This window comes from Coffea arabica, chromosome 7e, assembly GCF_036785885.1.
Source record: "Coffea arabica cultivar ET-39 chromosome 7e, Coffea Arabica ET-39 HiFi, whole genome shotgun sequence".
NCBI lineage: Eukaryota > Viridiplantae > Streptophyta > Magnoliopsida > Gentianales > Rubiaceae > Coffea > Coffea arabica.
This window is the reverse complement of record NC_092323.1, coordinates 5,772,551-5,798,983: the sequence shown is the minus strand read 5'-3', so window position 1 is coordinate 5,798,983 and position 26,433 is coordinate 5,772,551. Positions and strand designations below refer to the sequence as shown.

At 37.1% G+C, this 26,433-nt stretch overlaps 3 protein-coding genes across 6 annotated transcripts; 2 read left to right on the top strand and 1 right to left on the bottom strand.

Annotated features, from left to right (window-relative positions):
- The first annotated feature begins 1,302 nt into the window (after positions 1–1,302).
- On the top strand, positions 1,303–14,083 carry LOC113701850 (histone-lysine N-methyltransferase CLF). Of its 3 annotated transcripts, none has more exons than XM_072059306.1 (17): positions 1,303–1,739; positions 5,742–5,843; positions 5,935–6,257; positions 7,291–7,452; positions 8,133–8,217; positions 8,388–8,534; positions 8,650–8,697; positions 8,858–8,929; positions 9,064–9,788; positions 10,327–10,483; positions 10,578–10,798; positions 11,245–11,376; positions 12,098–12,200; positions 12,951–12,998; positions 13,067–13,195; positions 13,303–13,380; positions 13,478–14,083. In XM_072059306.1, the coding sequence occupies exons 1-17, from the start codon at positions 1,671–1,673 to the stop codon at positions 13,667–13,669; spliced, it is 2,793 nt and encodes a 930-aa protein (XP_071915407.1). In that variant the 5' UTR covers positions 1,303–1,670; the 3' UTR covers positions 13,670–14,083. The 3 variants fall into 3 exon arrangements, with proteins under 3 accessions (XP_071915407.1, XP_071915405.1, XP_071915406.1); XM_072059304.1 differs by lacking the exon at positions 1,303–1,739 and adding an exon at positions 4,521–4,953; XM_072059305.1 differs by lacking the exon at positions 1,303–1,739 and adding an exon at positions 4,522–4,953 and having other exon boundaries at positions 12,110–12,200.
- A 1,172-nt stretch (positions 14,084–15,255) lies between these two features.
- On the top strand, positions 15,256–19,519 carry LOC113701659 (PI-PLC X domain-containing protein At5g67130). Of its 2 annotated transcripts, XR_003450955.2 has the most exons (9): positions 15,256–15,614; positions 15,730–15,852; positions 15,955–16,092; positions 16,207–16,305; positions 16,397–16,700; positions 16,798–17,021; positions 17,096–17,182; positions 17,564–17,942; positions 19,024–19,519. XR_003450955.2 is itself a non-coding variant. In XM_027222414.2 (8 exons), the coding sequence occupies exons 1-8, from the start codon at positions 15,447–15,449 to the stop codon at positions 17,744–17,746; spliced, it is 1,326 nt and encodes a 441-aa protein (XP_027078215.1). In that variant the 5' UTR covers positions 15,256–15,446; the 3' UTR covers positions 17,747–18,069. The 2 variants fall into 2 exon arrangements, 1 of the variants encoding a protein (XP_027078215.1); XM_027222414.2 differs by lacking the exon at positions 19,024–19,519 and having other exon boundaries at positions 17,564–18,069.
- Positions 19,520–20,544: 1,025 nt separating this feature from the next.
- On the bottom strand, positions 20,545–23,792 carry LOC113701949 (F-box protein At5g67140). The gene is made up of 5 exons (XM_027222864.2): positions 23,477–23,792; positions 23,157–23,303; positions 22,399–22,534; positions 21,169–21,267; positions 20,545–20,933 (listed from the first exon to the last, which is right to left on the bottom strand). Exons 1-5 carry the CDS (start codon positions 23,569–23,571, stop codon positions 20,724–20,726), a joined length of 687 nt encoding a protein of 228 aa, XP_027078665.2. The 5' UTR covers positions 23,572–23,792; the 3' UTR covers positions 20,545–20,723.
- Between the last annotated feature and the right edge of the window lie 2,641 nt (positions 23,793–26,433).

Genomic DNA, 26,433 nt, shown 5'->3' with positions numbered 1-26,433 from the left:
TTCATTTACGATCATTTGTCTTACATTATCTTACTATCTCACTGTGCCTATGTTAGGGAATTTTTTAAAAAGTAAAATTTATAAAGTGAAATATGTTAAATCTAGCAAACATATTTGTTAAACCATAAAACGCGCAAAAGTTTAGAGAATCCTCAGGTCCTTGGGATTGGCAGCCAAAAAAAAGTTACATCTACAAGAAATTTATCACGTTTTTTCTATTAAGACCACAGTCACTAGTGTATCGTGGATTTAAATGAAAATTTACCCAAAAAAAATAAAGGAACGAAAACAAAAGGGAAAACGAGAACGTGTCGTGTCCGGAACTTGGACCATTTTCTTTTGCTCCCAAAGCAAACAGCGACACGTCGGGAATAATTCAAAATCTTGGGCCAAGCATCAGGTTTTCCCCCCAAAATTACTCTTTCCTTGACCCAACCTACCGAAGTTCGCACCGAACAAGATGAAAAAAAAAAAAATACTAATAAAAAAGGGAAGAGAAGCCGGTCTCACCCTCCGGTTTTATTGCTAACTGCACAAATTTCCGTTCCTCGAACGACAACATTACCCTTGGAAACCCAATAAGCGCGATTGTTTTTCATGCTCAAATGGAAGTGTCCTATCAAAATTTGTCTCCACTAACCCTTTTATAAGAATTTTTGGTGTGCCAATGATTTGGAAATCAATTTGAATAGACAGTCTTTGGTAAGATGACTTGAGGATTCAGTTTTCGCTCCATTCAATCGTAACAATAATTAAAAAAGTAAGTTTAAGAGATAAAGAACTAAAAAATTATAATTGTATAAGAAATGAATCACATGTAGAACAGTTAACGACACAGACACATAATACAGCTCATATTATATAGATTACATAAACATGATGGAATGGTTAATCTTGTCCATTAGCACAAAATGAAGAAAAATATGAAGTGCTTATTGAAAAAAGAAAAATAAAAGTATTGATAACTTAACTCGATAAATCAAAAAAAATTACATATATATATAAAGTTTAAGAAGCATATGTAAGATATGATTGGATCTACTTGCAAAACGTGTGCCTTTAGAATTCTTTAATTTTTATAAAAAGGAAAAAAAATAAGAGAAAGGGTTAGAAGAATTGTTATCTTTCTAGATCTTATTAGAAATAGGACTACGGTTTCCATACAATCCAAATATATCCAATCCAGTTGCATGTCTTTTCTTTGATGGACAACTAAATACAGACGGGAAGTTTTCAAAAGGGCAATGTTGTATTTCCGCAAACAAATTGTTCTGGCAGGATTAAGTTTGTCCTGTCAATATCACCTACCCTCAGTTTTAAATTCATTATCCTTACGTCTTCAGCCCTTCCTGATTGGAATTTTAATTGAGTGAAAAAAAATGAAATCCTAATCATCGCATTCAGAAAACGGCCGCTGGGAATAGAATAGTTGACAATATTAGTAAAAGACGAAAAAAGAGCGAAAAAGATAACCAGAATTCTTCCTTTATGGTCCCCCGACATCCCTCTCTTAAAATTCAGCATGGCCTAGGGTTTTAAGTTTAACTTTCAGCCCACCAAATCCAAAAATTTCCTGCCGCATTGGTCTTGGCGTTGAATGAATCGGATCTTTGTTTGGAGCTCCATTGCAGGATCCTGCTCAACGTCGGCGGACAACTTTGCCACCGGCAATGTCGGCATCCAAGGCATCCACCTCCTCTTCCCCCTCCGGATCCGACTCTCTCACCGAACATCCTTCCGTAATGCTTCGTCCCATCGTAGATAATTTCCTTCTCATACCGCATTAAAGTTCTCATTATCGCCAATGAGATATTAGATATTTATCGTTATATATTTTCTAAAGGTGTGCGTGCATTTTTGCAATCTGGGAAGGTTTGCTAATCGATTTTTCCTTTCTGTTTTTCTTCGGCATAAGGTTGGATTGTGATCATTCATGATTAATGTTGATCAGGTGTGTTGAACAAGTAAAATTGTTAGCATTTGTAATTAGGTTGTTATCTTAAATGTGATGTATATTGGTTAACTTCTAGTGTTACTTAATAAAAATTACAAGCTGTTTACTTTTTCCTTTTTCTGTGTCATGCCCACGCCTGCGTTTTTAGGGTTTGAGTTGAACTTAACTACGTGTATTGATTTATACGGAAGGCTCACTTACAAGCACCGACCAACAGCATGCTAATTTGGAAATGTTTTAATATGTTTTCTTTGTTAAGTTATTCAGAGGTGAATGTGCTTGAAGCTATGTTCAAATCCAGCTTAACCTAAGCTTAGAATTGTTGATGAATTTCCATTGCTTGTTCAAATATTACATGCAACATCTCAGAATTTAACCTATATTCGCTCAAGGGAGGAAGAGTGAGAGCAGAATGTGAACTCATCTAAACGTCAAACCATGTCTCAAAGCCCATCCTTTTCATCTAAAGTGCTTGTCACATTTCTTATATTTTACCTCAGGTTTAGGCATTTCCTTGCATGTTTATTATTTTATAAAATTTGTCATCATCCCCCTGTAATACAAAAAATTTTGGAGTGCGAAACAACCAGAATTGCTGCTAGCAGAAAATAAAAGACATGCAAAGTGGCTGCTAAAGACTATCATTCGGTCTTAGCCGAGCTAATAACCATGAATACATTCTTATTCTTTATTCCATTCTGGATTTCTCAATCCCCATGAAATTGTCTTTCAAGTTCGTCAATCTGACCTGAAGTTTCAACTCCAAACTGGAACAAGAGAAAATTTTCTTTCAATTTTTTTCCCGCCGGAAAATTTGATCTACCAACTTTTGCATGAGATAGATCTCTCTTTAGAGCTGTAGGCTAGTTTAAGTTGAAGAAGAACTAAAGAGACGATAAGTTATCCATAAAAAAGGAAGGACAAGGGTGATCATTCAGTTTATTGGGATGGAAATAGACTATAAAAATGATAAAATGGGTAACTTACATTGATTTCCCCTGATAGTCATTATATTTCAGAAAAGTGTCCTTTGAGTGTTTGAAAATGATTTTTCTTGCTATCCTTTTCAAGCTATTCCATGCTTTTCTGCCGCTTATGTTTTACTCTCCATCATATATGTCTCTCTACTATTCTACAAAAATAGATTTAGAATAGCAAGTGTTAATTATGTTGATTTCATAATGTACGGGAAGTGTATGTAACTTATCTAAAGGTCTAAAAAGAAAAAGGAAAAAGTGAGGTGTGTGTAACGTTATTCATGATATGAAACTGGAAGGTTGGTCACTGTAATTTAGAAACCTTGAAAATATGCTTATTTCTGTGCAAGAAACCTTGGTAGAGGCACTACAAACCTTAAAAGAAGGCCAAATCTTTATTTTCAAAAAGGGAGAGTATAGAAAGGCAAAGTTGGTAAGGGTAGTTAAACTATTAAGAGGTTCGTTAGTCTCTCTTTCCTTTCATTGTTATCTGTCAACTTTTAGACAGAAAAGAAGGGTTAGACATTAAAGGTTCAAATAATGCCTCAAAGCTAAGTTAGCACATAGAACTTAAGTCCATCATTTCCTTTTCTTTTTGTTGCAAATGTATTAATGTAACCATTTGCTAGTTTTAGGCTGATGGCCAACGTGAGTTTACTAGTGTATTTTGATAGTCTTGGTATCCATGATGTTTCTGTACTCCTATTATCGTGTTTGACCCTCCTAATGGTTTCTCACAGCAATTATTTTTCATTCATCATGCTTTTAGATGTACTTAACTTCTGTTCTCATCAACATGTTTGAGATCTAACTCCATTTCTTTTCAATTGAAGGTTGTTGTTACCATGCAATCTGTTACAAGAGCAATGCTTCAAAAAACAGAATGCGTACTATTTTAAACTATCATAAAAACTTGAATGGATCCTATTCAGATTCTTTTACTATCTTAATCATGTAAAAACTCAAATCTGTTATTTTACATGTGGCCATTGTTGACTAGTTTCGGTGGTCACCATATTTTCCACTGCTCAAGTTGTCAAAAAAAAGACAAAAAGAAAAAGTGAGGGAGAGAGAGAAGAGAAAGAAGAAGATGAAAAACACTTGATTGTAGCTTTATGTTTGTATGAGAATATCCTTTTGATTCTTTCTGTTCCGGGTTCTCTTTATTCTCACTTAGTTTAAAATTTTTGCTACTCATGTTTTTTGAGCTATTTATTTAGTGACGGTGTTGCCATCGTTGACTACGCTTAACCCCTTCTCGAATATTGATGATATAAATATCACTTTTTGGGCTGCCCAAAGAAGGAAAAGAATTTCAAAAAAAAAGAAGAGGAAAACTAAATGAGTTTTAGTTGATATATGTTTGTATGAGCCTATTCTTATGATTATTTTTATTCAAAGTTTTCCTTGCCCTCATCTAGCTGTTACACATACATGCACATTCTTGGTAGTCCTCTCTCTCTTTTGATACAAACATAAATAATCCTTGTCAGATTTAGAACTGATGTAACGCAAAATTAAATAAAAAGGCAAAATGGGATTTTGTCATAATTGCCCTTGCTAAGATTATATATTAAAGCAGCATCTTCCTCCTGCAAGCCCCCAACACCATCTTGCCGTCTGTGCCCTAAAGATTGGAAGTCTATCTTTGCCAAATCAGATCTGTGGCTCTCTTGCTCAGATCCTTTATGCATTTTAAGTTGGATTTTAGATTGATGATTGTCTAAGATAGATCTCTGTCAATTGTTTCAATTAGAGGCGGATCTGAAGGTTGATTCACAACCTTCAGCGTTGGCAATGCCAGCTTTTATGGCATCTGCCACTGTTTCTGCCCACCTATCTGACCTTCCTAATTACGTTCAAGGGTCTGGCCATCATAATGACCCTCTGAATGAGACTCAACGATCTGGTGCTTCTGATGACCCTTCCCATGGCGTTCACCCCTCAGACCTGCCTGATGACCCTCCCAAAGATGCTTGGCGATCTGACCCTGATGATGACCCTCCTGATAACCCTTTAGCAGTAATACAAAATGTTTATCTAACCACCTTGTTTTGTAAATGCTTCATGTACTTTTGTTTTGGTTATATGCAACATGATTGTTTATATGTCTATTTTGGTAAACCTATGCATGGTGTCTTTTTCCATCTACACATTTTTTCTCTTGCTTTGCTCCCTGCCTTCTGTCTGTCTGTCCGTCCATCTCTCTCAATTTTTCTATAGTTCTTGTATTGCGGGATAGAATATTAGGAGCACAGGCACTGAAATTTAAGGAGCTAACAACAATTATCAACAATTATCAGCTGGTGTTGGAATTGTAGTCTATTTCAACTTTAGATTATTGCTTAAGATTTGTTGGCATGTATTCTATTGGTTGTTAATACATTTGATTACTGCTTGATGAAATTGGCATAATTTTGCATGCAGCTTTTACTTGTTCACATGTGATCTTTTACTTGTTACTGTCCATGGTGTTTCAGCAGTTTTTGACAATGAGTATCACCTCTAAAGTAGTCATGCTTGAGTTCCTTCCTCCTGCACTCCTCATTCAAGATTTACCATGCACACTTTCTTTGTTTTCCTTTCCAAACTAGAAACTTAGTTTTTTAGTCTTTAAGTGTTTGTGTGTGTGCATTTTTTCTTTTGAGTTATTGCCATGGAAGAGTATTGTCTAATCTGTTGCATATATTTGTTGCATGTCTCCTTATATCATCCTATGAGCAATCTTTTTTTAATGATTTTTTATATCCATAGTGTAGCACATGGAAATTTATCATTTCAAGAATCCTGATCTTTTGTTTAATAAACAGATTGTGCTGGTTGATGCAAAGACTCCAGCTGCTCTGGAAATACAGGCAATCATTGATGTTTTAAAGGAACAAGTAGCCTCTGAACGCACTGTTTTTGTAAAGGTGCAACATTGAACTTTAAAATATTGATTAAACTTTTTAGTCTTTTGAGTAATAGATTGAGAAACATTCTTGTCAAATTGTGCTTTTCCAGAGACGAATGGAAGAAAATACACAAAAATTATTCGATGTAACAAAAAATCTATTTAAGCTGTCAGCAGAACGGAATCCTAAGATTAATGGCACAGATCAAGCTGTAGATTTGTTGGCCAAGAGGCAGAAAGATGCAATTGATATGCAAAATGGAATCAGTACCAGCAGTGGAGATAGTGATGGTAACAGTCCCCAAGAAGATGGATATGCTTCTTCAGCAATTCTCTTAGGATCAAGTATTGCAGTCAAGAATGCAGTCCGTCCTATTAAACTTCCTGAAGTGAAAAGATTACCTCCTTATACCACCTGGATTTTCTTGGACAGGTGTGGTAAGATTGTCTTTTGCAGGAAAGAGGCAGTGTCCATGTATAATTGTGCTTAATCCTTTTCGTTTTCCAACACTCTTTCAATTGAGAGAAGTTCTTTTCCTCTTTTCTTGTTATTCACGAGATGGTAACAGAGAATGAACAACTTTTTCTTTTTCTTTTTGTTTTCCTTTTCTCTTTTTTGGGGAAATTTTAAGTTTTAAGCAGTCTATAACAATTTTGAAGTATAATTTGAGTCACTTAGGGATTTTTCATCATACTCATCTTGTTTTGATTCTGCTGCAAGTCATTGATTTTGGTGGTAACTGGTACTTGTAGCTTTTCCAAGCTCCTGCTGGACAATATTTGAGTGCTTTTTGCCATATGACTGTAGTAGTTGAAATGAGTTGACTGTTCTATGTCACTCAATAAGTAGAACGTCCAGATCTTCTGTAGTTAATGCAATTATTTTGTGGTGCCTGACATGCCCTGTTTTTCTGATTTCGGAACTCTCTCAAGATCGATTTGTGCTTAGAGATATCTGCTTATTGTGTTACATGCTGCATGTGCTTTTTGAGGTGCAGCCTTTTTTTCCTTCACCTTTAATGACTTCATAGCCACTTAACTGTCTTACAGTTAGATCTGAGTCCAAGTTGCACTATCTTAGTATGGAGCATAGAGGAGGCCTCATTTGTTTTAATTAAGATTGTAATTTTTACATGTTTTTAGGCGTATTTATGAACAATATGGGATTAAAACATTGTCATCTTATATGCCTTCTCCACTGTCATGCAACAAATGGCTGGGCATGCAATGCTTTTATTTCCTGTCAGCCATTGGTTCGATTATTTGGCTGTCTATGCGTCTCTGTCTGTGTATGATTGTGGATGCAGACTGTGAAAGGGTTGTACTTTCTGATATTATCTTTCATCATTGTGTAAATTTTTTTTTTTTGTAGTTTAGGGTGCCACTCTATTGTTGCACAATTATCTTTTTTATGTTCTGAATGTTGCTTCTTCTTCTTTGAACTTCTGTGCTAAAATTTGATGTAGAAATCAGAGAATGACAGAGGATCAGTCTGTAGTTGGTAGAAGGAGAATTTACTATGACCAGAATGGTGGCGAAGCCCTAATTTGCAGTGATAGTGAGGAAGATGCTATCGAGGAAGAAGATGAAAAGAAAGAGTTCACGGAGTCTGAAGATTATATTTTGCGGTTGGTTTTTATGAATTATCTGATATTAATTGCACAATCTCAATATGCTGTTATAGACTTTGTGATTGTAACTTACATCAAATATATTGCTTACATTTCATTTTAATATGCATTAGCCATGGTTTTGACTTTTACTGGGGACAAGCTGAAAATTGTTTTCCATTTAACTGCTAATAGTGTAATCTTTTAATTCCAATTATCCTTCTTCCAATGCACTTAGACAGCAGGGCAGGACGGAAGGCCCAATTTCTGCAGTAATAAAATCTCACACTGCTTTTCATTGTGTACTTTATGGAAATATTTGCAGCTTTTTAGCTGTTTTTATGAAATGGAATCCATCTCGCCTCGTTAACAGGTCCTAGAAGGAGAAAGGTTTGGAAAAGATTAACCGTTTCAATTTTAAAAAGAATCTGCGTCTTTAAATTTTCTGTTGAGCTCTACACTTTCTTAATTAGGTGCAGAATTTGGGGAAAGAAAGCTGAGCTCATGAATAGTTTAAGCTGCCCTTTTTGGAACCTGCTTAGAGTAGTTGATTTCCAACCTGGAGTTATTTCCTGTCAAACTGCAGCTCTGAAGTCGTTTCTTACTGACAAAATGCATTGTTGTGAAATCTATCTTGCTGTTTTTATGATAGATATTATAAGAGGTGCTGATATGTCTTTTTTCCCACGCTTTACCAGAATGACTGTCAAACAATTTGGATTTTCCGATGTTATCTTGGATTTGCTGGCTCAGTGCTTTTCTAGGAAGCCTGATGAAATAAAGGTATGTGCTGGACGTGCGAGATGGGTTCTTAGTCCTAGTTTAATTGGGCTTCTTTAAGATCCAATTGTCTAACTGAAACTGGTCATAGTGCAAACTTTGGTCCAGCTGTTTCCCATTTGTTTTCTGCTTGCTTTTTACAGAGATAAACCACCATCAAACATCTTGTACAGGCAAGACATGAAGATCTTGTTAAAGAAGGGAATGATATGGGTTTTACTAGCAATGTGAATGTCGATGGGTCTATAAGTTCATATCTCGACAAGAATCTTGATGCTGCTTTGGATTCCTTTGACAATCTATTTTGTCGTCGATGTCTTGTATGCATCTTGTTTAACTGTTCTCAAATAATGGCTCTTTAACTAATCATTGGATTGCCTACTCCTTAATTAGGCTACTAAATGTGATTTCTTCTTGTTCTTTTTCTACCTTCAGGTCTTTGATTGTAGATTGCATGGATGTTCACAGGATCTAATATTTCCTGTAAGTGAATATATCAACATCTCATTTTTGTGACCCTTCCAATACCAACATAATTATCTCATTGCTTACTCCTGTAATTAGGCTGAGAACCACCTACATCTGATTTTTGTAACCCTTCCAATACCAACATAATTATCTCATTGCTTACTCCTGTAATTAGGCTGAGAAACCACCTCCATCATGCTGTCCAGATGCAGAAAAGGATCCCTGTGGTGCAAACTGCTATCGGCTGGTTATTCTCTCTCTCTCTCTCTCTCTCTCTCTCTCAGTTCCCTTAAATTTTGTCTAGGCACGTATGTTATCCTGTAGTTAATCTTTACAACATGTCTGTTACCATTTGTTACCAGTAATTTTTATTCGCTTCAGGTTTTAAAATTGGAAAGTGATGCATCTATAAGATCTCCAGGACAGGGAACTTCTGAAGAACATCTGTTCCCGCCATCTGATGCCAGTGCTCAGATGCCTAGGAGGAAGAATTTGGGCCTATCTGTGAAAATGAGAACAAAATCATCACAAAGTGATGGTACTTCATCAAATGCAAAAAATATATGTGAAAGCAGTGACTCTGAGATTAGACCTCCAATTGAGGTTGCAGATGCTCAGCCTTCTTCATCGCCACCGAAGAATAAGCTTGTCAAGAGAGGTGGTACACAGAAAAGGAATAGCAAGCGGATAGCTGAGCACATGCTAGTTTCCATGAGGAAGAGGCAGAAGAAAATGTTAGCTTCTGATTCTGATCCTCTTGAAAGTGGAACTCTGGGTTTTAAAGATTTAAGCCTTCAATCTAATTCGCGGAAGGAAAATGGAGATGAAAGTTCATCTTCCCTGAAGTTGAAATCTCCAAATGCAAGAAGGCCTCGCCGGATATCTCCGGCTTTGGACAACTGCAAACCTCTGCAGATTGAGACTTCTGGTTGCCCACCAAATTTGGTTATGGATAACCAGCCTGTCATAAGAAAGGATGATACCTCCAGGAAAAATGACTTGCTTGCTTTGGGCTTGTATCAACATGAAGTTAACGATGATAAATCCTGGAAACCAATTGAAAAGGCCTTGTATGAGAAGGGTCTAGAGATCTTTGGCCGGAACAGGTTGGTAAATTCAACTCAAGTATTTGATATTTTTTAATATCTATTTTCTACCTCTTGCGTATCTTTTCTCAAGCTAAACTTGGAAAGTTTCTTGTGTTCTTGTATTTTCTTGTGTGGGACTCTATTTCCTGGACTTATATGGCATAAGAAAGTATAATTCAAATCTTTTGTGCTCCTTTTATTCTGGGGATACTGAGAATCTTTAAACTAGCAAGACATTTCTGCAGCGTGTCTTATGGTGAATAGTCAAGTGTCTTGAAGGAAATGATTTTTTTACCAAATGGAGCTAGTTGCAGTAAATAATAGCTAATCTGTATGTTTTACTCCACCCACTATGCGGTAAGTGAATGATGAATCTTTCTTGTGGCGGGTTCTTGAAATTCAATATGTTTATCTGTAGTTGTCAAATTAGAATACTTTGAGGTCATTCATTTGTTTGTTGTGGAGTTTATCTTTTAGCTTCTAACGGTTTATGTATGTCTAGGAGATTGCACTCTTTATTTTGTTAATTCTCTGATGCATCTTTGATTTGTCACAGTTGTTTGATTGCTAGAAATCTGATGAATGGTTTGAAGACGTGTTCTGAAGTTTTCCTGTATATGAATAGCTATGATAATAAGCTAATCTCTCAATCTGGTGATGGAGCAAATGCTCTAATTGATGGTTATTACAAGGTTGATGGCAAAGAAACCATGGTTAGTACTTTCCCTTTTGCTCATCTCAATGTTGTATAACATTCTCCAGCCTATCATAAAATGTTTACCATATTGAGTCTGGAAAATGAAATAGGGTAATGGAGTTCGGAGAAGGTCAAAATTCTTGCGTAGGAGAGGTAGAGTTCGACGCTTAAAGTATACTTGGAAATCTGCTGGATACCATTCAATTAGGAAGCGAATTTCTGAGAGGAAGGATCAACCTTGTCGTCAGTACAACCCATGTGGATGTCAATCTCCCTGTGGAAAAGAGTGTCCCTGCCTTGTAAATGGAACATGTTGTGAAAAATACTGCGGGTGAGTTGTTTTTCCTCTGCAAAATTCTTAAGCACTCTGTTAAGGATGAATGGGCAAGTCAATTCTTATTCATACCTGTCAACAAACAGATAAATTACAAAAAAGAAGAAAACATGCCCAACTTCTTCCTCCTCAGCATGAGCTGTTGGTGAGCTACCCCGCTAGGGTAGATGTCCTTGTCAAGTGTGGATGCTGTGCATTATAGTAGGCTTTTTTGCTTGACTTATTAAAATTTATCAACTTGTGGAGAATGCAAGGCAATAGATTATATGGCATAAAATATTTGGGTTAGATTCTTATCAGACAGTACAGATATTTAGGAAATGAGATTTACCTTGTTCTATCCTATGTAGTGCAAGGTTTAATTCCAGGTAACATTATTCTTGCTGATATATTTCACATTACAATGAATCCTGTGGATGATATACAATTATTTTCTATTCCAGATGCCCAAAGAGTTGTAAAAACCGATTCAGAGGGTGTCATTGTGCTAAAAGTCAGTGCCGAAGTCGTCAATGTCCTTGTTTTGCTGCAGATAGGGAATGTGATCCTGATGTCTGCCGAAATTGCTGGATCAGGTTAGCATCTGATTGTTGGGTGATTATGCTTTGACTAATGTCAAATATAATTATTGCATAGAACTTCATCTGTCCACTAAAGTGGCACAAAATGGACATATGGTGGGTGCTTGTCTTTTGTATGTTAGTTTTGCTGGTAATTGGTTATTGGGACAACGATTTTTGTTTGGCTTATTAGAAGCTCAAAATCTAACTATTGTGGACAACATCACATGATGCACCTCATGGATGATGTAAATACCAGGACAACCGCTAAGAAACTTGCATTTTTTGTATGAGAGCAAGTATTGTACAAAAATGAAGTGTCATTTTAATAATGTGCTGCCCCCTGAAAGTTCAGTTGCTAGTGCCATATTTAACTTTTGCATCAGTGTGTGGAAGACTCGTTTCTTCCTGATCTGTTTGTTAAGCAGTGATCAACATTGACATCTTTTCAGCAGCCATTGTCACTGACTCATTACCATGGAAATACTGCTGTACCTCTAAATGGTAAATATTTATTCAGTAATTTATGGGTAGATACTGAAGTGGGGATGACAAAATGACTTATTTGGATTGATAGAATGACTTTAAGCTCCCTTCCTTCTGAATTCTGTATTACCAATTAAATTTCTGTGATTTGTCACAACTACAAGTTTCTCTTCGATGTATCCAGTTTGTGGGTGTGAAGTGATATCTTTAGTCACCATTCCACATTTGACTCCTATCTAAGTCACTTCAGTTTGCCTTGCAGTTGTGGTGACGGTACTCTTGGGGTTCCTTCCCAAAGGGGTGATAATTATGAATGCAGGAATATGAAACTTCTGCTGAAACAACAACAAAGGGTAATTATGACTTAAATTTCATTTTCATGTGTGTACGTATGTGTAATGAGCACACACAATATACGTGGTTGTCATTTTATCTGACTTTTTACCAGAAATTGTTGAGGGAGAAACATTTCAAACATGATGCTTGAAACAATTATTCTCTCCTACGGCCGTTGATGAAGCTTCCACTCAATCTTACCTTATTCTTATTCCACGTCAATCATGATTTAGGGGGTGCTAAGTCTAGAAAACTAATCTTTTCGGACATGTCTATTATTAATGTTGCTGTCATTAGACTTGCAGCTACTACTTTTAAATTCTTTCCTAGTTATCATCTTAGTGTCCTGATTGAGGGAGTACATGGTTCCCATAGACTTGCTACTACTAGAGGTGTCAATCGTACTTACTATTGGTTTCTCCTTTTTCTTCTTCTGAGTTGTTCTTCACTGACTGCTTTAGAGTTCTGGTTGCAGATCTATTTATTGCTTATTTTGGTGGCGAGTCTGAAGGATGTTATTCACCAATAGTAATCTGCTGCCTAGGAAAAATTATTGAATTGAATAATCTGTCATTAGTTCATTTATTGTGAAGCATTATGATAAACTTGAACCAGAGTACGTTCACCCAAAATAGTTTTCAAAGATATATATTTTATTGTCGTCTCAGATATATCTAGACTTCTTGGGGATATGGGACATATTGCACCATCAAGTTTGCTTGACTCATTAATCAGTATAACTGGTACCATTTTGTTGATTATTATAGGTTTTACTTGGAAGATCTGATGTATCTGGCTGGGGAGCATTCCTGAAGGTACTATCTTGGCATATGACTTGTTTGTCATCTTATTTTTATTGGACTTACCATCATTTGCATTTCAGAACAATGTTGCAAAACATGAATACCTTGGGGAATACACTGGTGAATTAATTTCACATCGGGAAGCTGATAAGCGCGGGAAGATATATGATCGTGAAAACTCATCTTTTCTTTTCAATCTCAATGATCAGGCATGACTTCTGGTGTCCCCTTCAAATCTAAAATTTTTGTGGAAGGATTCTATCAGTAAATCGTTTCCTTTCTGGAAAGAGCATAAACTAATATTGTTTGTTTTCAGTTTGTGCTTGATGCTTTTAGGAAAGGTGACAAGTTGAAGTTTGCCAATCATTCTCCCGATCCTAATTGTTATGCAAAAGTAAGGGTGAAAAGTAAATGCTTGAGGGCAGAGGGAGTGACTGAGTTGTGATGTATTGTATATATCCTGCTCTATTGATTTGTTAATTCTTTGGCAGGTCATTATGGTGGCTGGAGATCACAGAGTTGGTATATTTGCCAAAGAACGGATCAGTGCCGGAGAGGAACTCTTTTATGACTATCGTTATGAGCCAGACAGAGCTCCTGCATGGGCAAAAAAGCCCGAGACATCTGGTTTTAAAAAAGAGGATGGCGGTCCTTCAAGTGGCCGTGCTAAGAAACATACATAGTAAAGCATTCGTTTAACTTGTGCAAATTGGGATTTTTGTCATTCTTTTCCTGACAGAAACATCATATCCGGAGCAGGCCTAGGTGCAACTTCTGATCTTTGCTGGCGAGACTTTTGACTGGCATCTGCTGGATTACCTTAACAGATCATTTTTTGAACATGACTACCCTAATGAGAGAGAGTATAGGCTTACTGAATCAGTCCGTCTCTTCTTGTTAGATTAGGTTTTTGTGTAGAGAGCAAATGCTCTATGCAACTCATTTGATGTATTTTTTTTTCCTCATATTTGAGGATGTTCTTGGGCAAAAGGGAAAGAAATTTCAAAAGCAGGAATCCTTGTGCAATTGCAGACTTTGTTATAGTAATTTCGGCATCAGGACTTGACAGCTGATAAAGTAATTTCTAGTTTTTGGTTGCTCCGTGGTTTTGGTGCTTTTGGTTGCTGCCATGTTGTGCTGGTAATGTTTTCCATGCGGCATGCTTTGCGGTGGGCTGAGTTTTGACAACGTTTAGGTTTCAGATGCAGCGAACTTTCGTTCAACACAATGACAAATGTTCGATGGCAGTACATGCACAATGTCAACGTTTAGGTTTCAGTTGTTGTTATGAAGGTGGCATCATTTCATTTAATTTACGGTCGTAACGAGAAGCGGCCCCGTAACTGTGATAACGTGTCCCACTGCTTGAAAAGCAGTAACAAGGCAGGTGATTGGTGGTGACGGACCCTCGCGACGGCGTGATGCTATATCTTTTCCATTTAATGGTTTCTTTCCTTTGCCAAGTTCTCAGAGAGGGAAAGGGTTGGAGATGATCGTTCTCCTCTCCACCTGTCCTTTGTAAAACTTGGCAGCCAACATTTTCATTTTCTTTATCAGCTATATAAGCCTATTCGGTGTCTTCTTTCTTCAATCTTCGCTGGGTCTGATATTTTGTAGTTCATCTAAAGAACCGATCGAAAATAGAATTTCTAACTAATGAAGGATTCAACGTAGAAGCTAGAAGTGGACTACTAAACACAGGATTTTGGCAGTTGATTATTTAACAATTTCTGAAGTAGTGCACAAGGGAAGAGCTAAATTCATAGTTTCGTTGCATTAATGACTTGTAATATTAGTACTGAAATTCGTCAATTTAGAGTGAAATCATGTAGATTTGAGCATTTCCCGCTGTACAATTCTATGATAACCATAAAAATGTTATAGTGACTAAATGCAATATATGGAGACTTTGTGATAGGGACTTCGGTCTTGTGCTATCCGATCCGATCATTAGCTGTATGAGGTAAATCAATTCCTAGAAAGTAAACTATTCTACGGTACCAGGCTGGCCATAATTCCACTTTACTTGTTTTAATGCCAAAACTAGTTTTATTAAGATAATAAATTAACCCTCTTCGAAGCAACCCAGTATAATTGCCATTTGCAAACATAAAAACTTGCAATTGCAGTAAAATAAGTACGGTAGCAAATATTTTTTGACATATTATTATATCCCAAAAAAAAAAAGAAAAAGAAAGAAAGAAAGAAAAAGAAAGGGAATCCTAGAAAGTAGAAATTAGACATTGGACAATGATGAAACCCAAGCCTGCCACCTGAATGCAAAATATGGCACATCACACGTGAAATACCAAACAACTACTGGATGGTAAAATCAACTATAGGCTATAGCTTTGCCGGTACCTTGACTGTAGCTTTTAATCTTTTTTATGTATGTAAAGAATCTCTGTCAGCGTCGCATGCTGGCATGTTTCGGAGTAATTCTACTGTCACAGTATCAGTATGAGGAAGAGATGCAGCAACATCAACTTCATCAGCGGCAGCAGGAGAGCTCTTAATTCCTTCGCTGTTACGGGAACCCAAAACCATCCGTTTTATCTTCTACTGCTGATACTACTTGTCCCTGTCGCCTTTATCCCCGCTACTGCTTGCTCCACCGGCAATTGCCAGGTTTAGTTAGTCCCTGCTTTTGTTTTCTTCACTATATAGAAGTGTGACTGTACAGATCCGTACAAGTTCAGCTTTGCCTTTCAGAATTTTAGCTGAATTTTGCAAAATTTGACAGCTCCTGGACTCTTGTACCTCTGCAACTGATTGTGGGCCTGGCTTATATTGTGGAAACTGTCCAGCAGTGGGAAAGACTCAACCTTTCTGCACCAGAGGACAAGCTACCATCCCTACTTCAATTGTAATGATCCAATGCCTTATCCCTTTGTTTCTCTCTTTTCAAGACTCTAGCAATTATGTTTTCTAATTTAACATTACCTGTTATCTTGTACAATCTGATTAGATCAATGGGCTGCCATTTAATAAATACACATGGCTGGTGACCCACAATTCATTCTCAATTGTGGATGCCCCATCTTTAACGGGTGCTCAAAGGATCACATTTTACAATCAAGAGGATACAGTTACTAATCAACTCAGAGTATGCTCTTATCTTATTTCTTGCTCATTCTTCACTTGGATTAAAAATCAGATTGTTATTACTGCATCTGGATTTTAATTTGTGGGTCTTGTGTTTTTTCCTGCTGTTCTTTAGAATGGAGTGAGGGGATTGATGTTGGACATGTACGATTTCGAGGATGACATCTGGCTCTGCCACTCGTTTCGTGGCCAGTGTTATAACTTCACTGCCTTTGTAAATCTGTGGATACTCTGTTCATGATTTGAATGGTTTTGTTTAGTGTTGATTATATATCTTGTAATGGGATCTCTTTTATTTGTTTTAGGAGCCCGCGATTGACACCTTAAAGGAAGTGGAAGCATTCTTGAATGAGAACCCAACTGAAATCGTTACCATCATAATTGAGGACTATGTCCATGCCCCCAAAGGCTTGACAAAGGTATTCTCGAATGCTGGGTTGGACAAATATTGGTTTCCGCTTTCCAAGATGCCCAAGAAGGGTGAGGACTGGCCCACTGTTACTGACATGATAAAAGACAATCACCGGTTGCTAGTTTTCACTTCTGATTCCTCCAAAGAAGCTACTGAAGGAATTGCTTATCAGTGGAAGCACATGGTGGAAAATGAAGGTATGATGTTGCATGTGGCTTTCACTTCTGATTCCTTGTGAATGCTGTTTGCACTTGCTCCGTGTACCAGCAATTTACTAATTCGTCATGGTTTCAGCTGGAGATCCTGGTGTGGTGCCTGGTTCATGCCCAAACAGAAAGGAATCAAAGCCACTCAACTCGAAAAGTGCATCCCTTTTTCTACAAAATTACTTCCCTACTATTCCAGACCAAAATCAGGCTTGTAAAGAGCATTCAGTTGCCCTTATTGATATGATTAACACCTGTTACAAAGCAGCCGGCAATGTCATACCAAATTTTTTGGCTGTCAACTTTTACATGGTACAGAATATTTAATTTAGGGAATTTTTTTAATTCTGATAGAGAACTAAACATTCTAACTGGAGCTGCTGCAGAGGAGTGATGGCGGAGGTGTTTTCGATGCTGTGGATAGGATGAATGGCCAAGCATTATGTGGATGCACTGTTATCACTGCTTGTCAGGTTTGATATCATAATTTCGGCAGAAGGTCATTGTTTCCTTTATGAAAACAGTAATAAGTTCAGGGAAAACACACATTTCACTCGTTCAAGTATTGATTTGGTTATCAGACTTGCAAATCAATTATATTGATAATTGGGCTGTCAAAAATATTAGGAGACTTATTTTATCCCTTGACAAACACTTCAGAGACCAAATATTTTAATTCAACATGACCAGAGTTTAAAACCATGGTTTTGAATTTTTGGTGATGCTGAGATAGGGAAATTTCAACAAGACATTACAATTTATCATGTGCACTCAGTTGCTAATGTAGCATCTTTAATTCTGCTACCCCTATAGCTCTGAAACTGAAAGATCTGAAAATTGCAAACCCCTTGCAGGCAGGGGCATCTTTTGGAAGTTGCAAGAATGTTCCCGCCTCTAATACAACTCCAGCTACTACCAGTCCTGCTGGAAGTTTTTCTGGGTCTGTGCAGTTAACAGGAGCTGTTGCAGCAATCCAGCCTTCCCGTGTTATGTCTACGTGCATCTATGCCATGTCCATCTTGTTGTTGCTATTATGACCAGACAGAACATTTGTTTGGTGTATTAGCTAATGCAGGGGCATTGGCTTCTACTTTACTAGCTTGTGAAGCCTTTGACTTAAAATAGGAGTATACTGCAAGTTGTATTATAGAGGGGAAGACCACAGGAACTCTTTCAAGAAAATATTTTAAAGAACCAAGGAGTCAGCTTTAGAAAGAACAGCAGAGAATCCTGGTATGTTTATTATTACTTGACCTCAAAATATTTCAACTGAGGCTTTTCCATTAATATCTTGTGGATCATTGACTGGACTCTGCAGCTTTCGATTGTGGTATGTTTTGGATAACCGAAGTTTGCTTAAGTGTTTGTTTCACTTAATTACGTTGTTTTCATTCTCTGTTTGACTCTGCTTGCTTACATAATAGTTTGATTTGAATGTAAAGTATGATTATGAATTGATGTGTTCATCATATCAAATTCCTGTATTCTTCAATCTTTAAAGATCTCATGCATAAAACACTGCCAACTTGCAGCAATGGACAGAAAATACTGTGTACAGGAAAACATAATTCATGTGTGCTTAAGATTTTAGATCCTTAACTTCCAGAAGATGGCCTATGGCCAAAAACTTAGGGCCCAGGGCAGCAAGTTGACCTTTGAATATCAAAGGAACTACAGTGAAAGGACATTTTACTATATGAGGAGGAGATTTTGATTCCTGGCATACTCTGAAATTCTAAAATTCTCTTGCGTATATCTTTCTTGAAGTCTTTTAATCCTTCTATTTTTGGTTCAACTTGTGGTCCTGACATGCTCTGAAACTTGTTATGCTTGTCCACTGGAGCCAGTTTTGGAGGACAAATGTAGAACATCTTTTCATGTTAACCTTGGATTGATACACCAACAGGGTCAAGCCCGTTCATCTAGTTCATGCTCTTCTTAGCGCATTAAGCAACATAAAATGGTTGAGTTAATCAGGTCATTTCCTTATAAATTCAGCAAATTGTGGTCCTTTCTTGTCTCTGACCTTTAGCGACTAATATAAACAAAATTCGGGTTCATTTCTAGATATATGCTTCATTCTTTTACTATAGGTGGAACTTATTGCTTAATCTATCCCGCGAAAGCACTTTTGTTTATAATTTGTAAACTTTTCTCGTACTGCAACCTTAAGAACGGTCTTCTCTGTCATTGTACATCACTCGCATGTTTTTACGATGCATTTTTTTCTTTTCATAAAATATCAAGTATATTTGCATGGAATGCCGTATTTTCTGGAGAATATCTCCCCTGAATCAATTCTTTTCATTTTCAGGCTTTTGTTTGGGGCAGTCCCGATGTAGTTGCAGAATTTGATAGGACGTGAATTTAATGGAACCTCTTATCTGCTGAGTTCTTTTCCAGTGATAGGATTTCCGCTGTCTATAGATCTCCTAGCCTGCAACCATTTTCTCAGCTTGGGTGATTATTTTGCGCGTTTTTTCTTATTATTCTTCTTCTTCTTTTTTCCCCTCTTTAATACGGTGGTGCATTTCAACATAATCACTTCGCTTCGGGCATGCTTGTCGTAAAACATGGAGGATTGCCTGCACTTTTATTGTCTTGTCTGTCCACTTGAAAACTTCTTCTGGAGAACTGCATATGACATTGTTTTGAGTCAGTGGAAAAGGACAACGTAACAGTGAACGCTGACTTCCTTCGTACGAATTTCTTTTCTACGCGCGATGACGGGGGATCTGAAGTTCATCATCAACTATATATGCAAACAAGTTTTACAAATCTATCTGAATTTTAATCTTTGAGTTCCCTCTTATTTAGTCCTTGTACGGGAAGATTTTATTTAGTATACATCGGTTTCCAGTCGCCACCGGATTCTTTGATTTCGCATAGTAGGTGTCGTATGGTGACTCCAACCTCATAGCGGTGAGAGGGACGAGACAAGTAAGTCGTGTAATCTGTGTTTAATATTTGGTAGGGTTTTTTAAAATCACACAATAAAACTTCCAAGGGACCAGCACGACCGCGCTCCGGCAGGTGGAGGGCAATCAAATTTAAACTCAAGATCTCTATAATCGTTAGGATCTCAACCTTGAATCAAAGTTTGCTCGGCTCCTGAATGTCTGTATCAATTGAGATCATTAACATTTAAATTTAAAAAAAAAAAATACACAGATAGTAACTTTAATGCCGTAAGCTAGTTCTTATAGGGCCTTGGGCTGTAAGTTTGGTCATAAATTCATGGGTTAGCGTACTATGGAGCTCATAACTCATGAGATAGTTTACCTGTTTATTACAAGCCGTCTCTGGGTTTTACATTCAGCAATTACTCCAAAAGGTGGGATTCCTCCATTCAATTTGCCGTAGTGCATCCGATTTCATCCCAATGTTGCTGCGATCCAGTTTATTGTGGATCTAAACAAATTGATATTCCATCCATAATTCGATGGCATGAAGTAAATCAGTAAGTAATTGGTTCTATGTTATAACTACATCACATTGTGGGCTAAGAAGGGAAAAAGGAAAAAAAGTTGGGCCCAATCAGAGAGGTGTGACCAGATAGCAGCCCACCCACCCTACAAAAAAAAAAACAAAAAGGAACAGGTCCCATCAATGTATAGTTAACTGAGAAGCAGTTAGCGTCCGTGTATTTGCACCATTTGCCAGATGTCAAAGAATATGCAATGGCATGAAAATTGCATTCGTTCCCGTATTTCAAAGCAAAAGAACAGTCCCCAAGGAATTTAAGGATTCCCGTACTAGGAGACTCTCCATACCTGATTCCTTTCGGCGCTCATTCCTCGCACATATCATAATGCATAAAATTAGAAGATACTAATTACATCCCAAATCTTCAATTTTGTCTGGAGCAAAGAATCATTAAATACAATTCACTGGCGGGCCAATGCCATGTTTATTAAACACAGATTACAAAGACAGGTAATCTGTACAACATTGTATAAATTGTAGGACAAACAATCATTACGCACTTGTATCCCCGCATCCAGTCGCTTCACCTTAAAAGACAGGCCACATAGAAATTCTCTCGACGTTCACCATTCCTTTGGGTCGTATCTGAAGAGCAGGACTTATGGTAAGCAAACCAACAAAGCAATCCAATGGAACCCTCAGACCCCAAACATTTATGGACTCCAGCTTGCGACATTTATTTACAAGGACTAGAAGTCCCTCCTCAGTCACATGGCGGCAGCCCCACAGGACAATAGTCTGAAAAGTATTTAGACACGAAAATAACATTAGGTAGCTTCTAACTTTGAAGAATGGTTCCGCCCTAAATGCATACGAGGCACAAGCACAAATCTTACAAGCCGGTGACCTACTTCTTTTTTTTTTTTTTTACTTTTTTTCTTTTTCTGCACTTCTATGTGCATGTTTGTGTGTTTTAGTGTGTCTCTGAGGCCTATTGTGGACGGGTCAATGAGAACAGATTTTGTGGCTTTACCTTCAATTCTTGACAGCTATCTGCAACAGCAAACAAAGATGTATCTGTGATAAATGTACCACCTATGTTTAGGTGTTGTAAAGAAGTAGCTCTGGAAATCTGCAAAAAGAAGATCAAATATCGAATTTGATGCACAAACATGAGATGCAGAAAGATAGAAACACCTATTGCAATGCCATTAGCACCATTATCCAAACATTGACAGCCTAAAACACAATCAACCAGACAGCAAAAGCCTACAGAGTTTATCTAAGGGCATCAAAAGCCTATCTATCTTTACTTAGTAGAACTCTCCAGATCAACACAACAAAGGGAATCAGATAAGAAAAAGGCGAAGAATAAACAATAGATAAAGTGAGGAAGCCACCGAATATAATTACACAGTTATAAGAGATTATAAATGAAATGCATTATTTCTAACTCAAAGAGAACCATAACTTGAGTCTGTCCCACAGTGGTATTGAAGTCAAGCAGATGGAAAGGACGTCTGACAATGATAAGCGCAGTACGTTTTAATTGAAACCCTCGTTGTGTCAAATGCAAGACAATGCACCATACCAGGTGATGTCCTAATGTCACACAAGGTGCCACTCTGGACATGCAAATGTTGACAGCATATGAGATTCCAAATTTTTTAAGCAATTGAAGAGTAATATATGGACAATGGTCAAATTTATTCCCGCATCACCTTTAACGCCATTCAGATCAGATTTTTTCCCCAAGCATTTTTCCCTACCTGCTGTCTGTTGTTTCATTGGACAGTAAGCACAGTTTTGAAGCCAGATGAAGATAAGGATCACCGCTCTCTGCAGCTACTCCTGTGCTAAGCACATAATTAATTCTCTAAGCCATCGTAATTCAGAAGACTAGATTACTACTTCTGAAAGGAAGGTGCATTGTTTTCCCCTACTGCAGTGACGCTAGCTGAAATCCCTCCAGTAATCCCAGCTGATTTTAAAGACAACTCAACAGAAGCGCAATCTCCATTTAACATTTAGAACTTCACAGTTTCTTGTTGCTATACCTACTCGGTTTAAATCCAAAAACTATAATCGGAGATCAATCGGCCAAGAAAATAAGCTTTTTCTAGTAACAGCAATAACAACTACCGCAACAATATTTGAGATGACAGAAGCAGATTTCTATACAGCATCACATGTAAAATGGTGATTATTCCATATCAACTGAGAATAACTACTACTTCCAATAAATGAGAAAGAATTTACCCACCAGTTGGATAACACCTCTATCTGTGATTCCTGTTGAACCCCACAAAGATATTGAGGATAGGTTGCTAATGCACTTTGCAGTAGCTAATTGGTAAAGCCCTTGGTCGGTTATCTGGCAGCCCCATCGGCTCCTAGAACTGAGGACATTAAATAATTATAAATTTTGTCAAACTGCATTGTTTTTTAGGTAAACAATGAGATGTTTGTACAAACAAGAATTCTAAGCAAATACTACTGCATGATATAAAATTTTGATTGCATTACCCAAGAATAATTTTTTTCCTTGTCTGTTCCTAGGATTAAAGCACCAATTGCAGCCTAATGCGAGACCATTAAATGAAAATCAAGCTAGCAACTTACTTCATCATTTGTAAACACAGACATCAACAAACTGTAGTAATTACTACAAGTAAACCAATTACAGTTGCGAGGAGGGATGGGTCGGGTGGTAGGAGGAAGGAGTATAAGTGAACCTCCCACCTACGTTTTAAAGGAGAAAAAAAAAACCAATTACAGTTTATGAGAGTAAATTTTTCACAATAAAAAACAAATATCCAAGAAAAACCCAGGACAGGCAATCATCATTGTCAGCAAGCGCACAACTCTTATGTCCCTACTTTCCATCACCCGAAAAAACGGTTCCTACTTGAATTACCCATTCCAATCTTCTTACAACTGGAGAATTTGCACGCAACAAAGATTACCCGCCCGCGGGTGGGGGGGGGGGGGGGGGGGGAAGATAAGGAAGATGTACTCTACATGTCAAGCTCCTTGAGACTGAAAGCAAGGCAAACGACGCGTGTGGTGGAATCGTCGTCCATTTTCCAACCTGAAAAGCTCAGCTTATCCCTCCTCGCCAGCGATTCCTTCACCCCCTGCCTCCATTTCCGGCTCACGCTGCTCGCCCTACTCAACCAACCCCACATTCCACACATATAAAGTCAACAAATACGAGTAAGTGCCTTTCTTTTACTTATTTCTTTTTTCCCAGTTAAAGAAAAAATGCAAGAACAAAGAATCCAAGAAAATTACACTAGCAAAATTCAAAAAGGGGGGGGGGCGTGGGGGAAAGGACATACTGAGCCAAATCTTTGAAGCAAGTGATGAGGGTAAATATGTGAGCCAACAAGTCAATCGGCAGCAGATCAATCTCCCCCTCCTTCTCCACCTCCATTTCCACCAATCCCCTCCAACGACGGCGACGCTGTATTCTAACAAGTTTTGAAATACGTGGACGAGAGAATTGAGAAACCCGGGAAATTGTTTTGTCCAGCTGTATCTTACAAAAAAAATATAGCAAATGGAGGCGCTGGCACTTTCCAAGTTCAGATACGTACACGTCAGGTATTAAAAGAAGAGAGAGAAAGGGAAAAACTGTAAAGTGTGGTCATGTTTCCGTCATCTACTTTCCATGCGAGAGCAGTAGCTTTGATACTTTTCTTCTTTCTTTGACCAGAAAAGGTTAATTAGATTTACCTTCCCCTTAAGTTTGATCAAGCTACAATTCGAACCTTGAGGTTTGGTCAAATAGCACATAGCCCCTTCTCTCAAACGGGATAGATGGATGAAGTAAACAGAAGTGTTTAAAAGACATAAACACCCTGATACTTAATTGAATGAACAACAAACAAATATTGGGAAAAAAAAAAAGGACACAAAAATTAGAAATTCATCAAGCTTTCTATCCATGGGCAAAATGTTTCCTAAAGTGATGATCTTTTGCATTTTCATGCTTTAGCATTGCTTCACACCTAATCTAAAAACAGCCTAAAAAAACATATCTATTCAAATTCAGCATCAATATTCTATCACCATCACTCATCAGTTATCACATCCAACTCTACTACTTTCCCAAAATCTTAGCAGTAGTGGCATCACCAACTCTATCATTACCTAGCTCAAATGCGTCCCAACTTCTCCTGCAAGGGGAGAAACAAAAAAAAAAAAAAATGTTAGGACACTCCTAAAATAGAATGGATAAGAAACTAGGTGAAATTCTTATAGAAAAGCAAATTCAAGTGACAAGAAACGAAATTGGACATGCACCTAAATGATTTAGTAATATTGCAAGATGTCTCCAATGCTAATCAAACTCCAAAAATCCATAACAAAGTCAGAGTACATATTGGAAGGCAAAGCATTCTTTTTTCTGATCAACTACGCAAGACCCAAAAGAGAAATAGAATAGATCCAACGGACCAAACATGTTTAGACAAAAGAAAATTTCTCTAACTATCTCGTATTCATGATAAAACATGTTCAATTTAAAAATTTGCATGTTTTTGTCTATTATCATGTCGGTTTATTTTTTAATTTATGTTTTTTAAAAAAAAAAATTTAACAATATACCACTATGATGTAGTAATCAGTTTGGTATAGATTAAATAGAGAAATACGGCATCTGTTTTCTTAATGTTTTGATCACTTGACTATAATTTTGGATGGCATCAGTAACACTACTTTTATCGGCGTTTGAACATCGGGGGGTTATTTGTTAAAAGTTCATCCATTCAAAGGGATGGACCATAATTCGGTCAAATCTAAAGGTTAAATCTGCAATTTGGATAGACCTCAAGGGAGGTAACTATAATTAGTCCAAAAAAAAGGACTTTTTATTTCATATCTTTCCTCTGTTGGTTAGTATTAGTAATTTTCAATTATCATTTCAGCATTGCATCATTAATAGAGGTTTGAACTGGTTTGTTCATGAAGTTAGTCTTAGTTTTGTTTAGGAAAAATGATATATTAGCACTCTTAAAAATGTTTCTAACACTATCCTTTCTATCCTTACTTCAAAATTACAAAGGGAACGGAGGATGGAGTAGGTGAGACTTTTCTTGAGAGTTTCAATAACATATTATTCTTATCTGCAAGGATTTCCTCATGACGACATTTTGCTGCCTTCGAAAAGTTTCTTCCATAGTTTCGTGTTGTAATATGCATGTCATCTGTGCCGACATGATGACGGGTTCAAAGTTTTGGTAAATTAGCTAAAACATTTACTATTATTTATTACTACACGAACTAGACTCCTCCTGTATTTAGGTTCACAATAAGTATTTCACTTTCCTATTAATCCACGAATTTAATGCTTACCAGCCTACCCCAAATCGCTACTTAAATCCATTCAATTTGGGTTCTATCCATATTCTATATATCACGTGTACTGTTTTTTAACAATTTCTCCACGCCCTTCTTTATGAAATTGCTGCGTCAAAGAATAATCAAAACACAATTGGAAATCCCAATGGACGGGACAGCTCCGTCATCTAAATTCATTAATGATGATTACAATGCCATTCTTTCAGACCTTAGGCATTAAGATTAGCACTAGTTAAAAATGATAAGAATCATTTAAGTTCTAAGATTAGCACTTATGCCTTACGCATCATACTAGACGAGGAATTCTTGCTTTTTCGGTGTCAAGTACACTGAATGTAAAGTTAACTCGAGTCTTTGCTCGCAATTGTATATCTTTTGAAAGCAATATAATCAAATATCGTTTCGAGGGAAAAAAAATTACAATGCCATTCTTTGCTTAGTAAACTCTTCTGATCATCTGCTGCTACAAACCGATTAAGATGAAACCACGAATGTTCAGCCTGTTTTTAGTTTTCGGGTTTTTGTTCAGCTTTTTGTCACACATCCTTTCAGACCAACCACTTCAACTTCGGGTAACTTAGCAACGGAGTTAGATTTTAACCCATTTAACTAAATTGTGGTACATCTTCAGTGGGGATTGAAAATGGATGCCGGGATCAAATTTTTTAAGTTTTTTTTTTTAAAAAGGTTTGAGAATTATACTCCCAACACACACAATTTTGTTTTAGAATTAAAATTTTCCTAGTGACGGTGTATGCATTAGTGTGTCTAAATGTATAACAAAAATGTAAATTTTGAATTCAATATTCAAACCGATAAATATATACATTGAAAGTGTAGGAAATTATCATCCTTTGTATTAATTTTTTTTTTTAGAATTCCCGAAAGGCCGGATTAATTATTAGACAATTTTTTTTTTGATTTAAATATACGG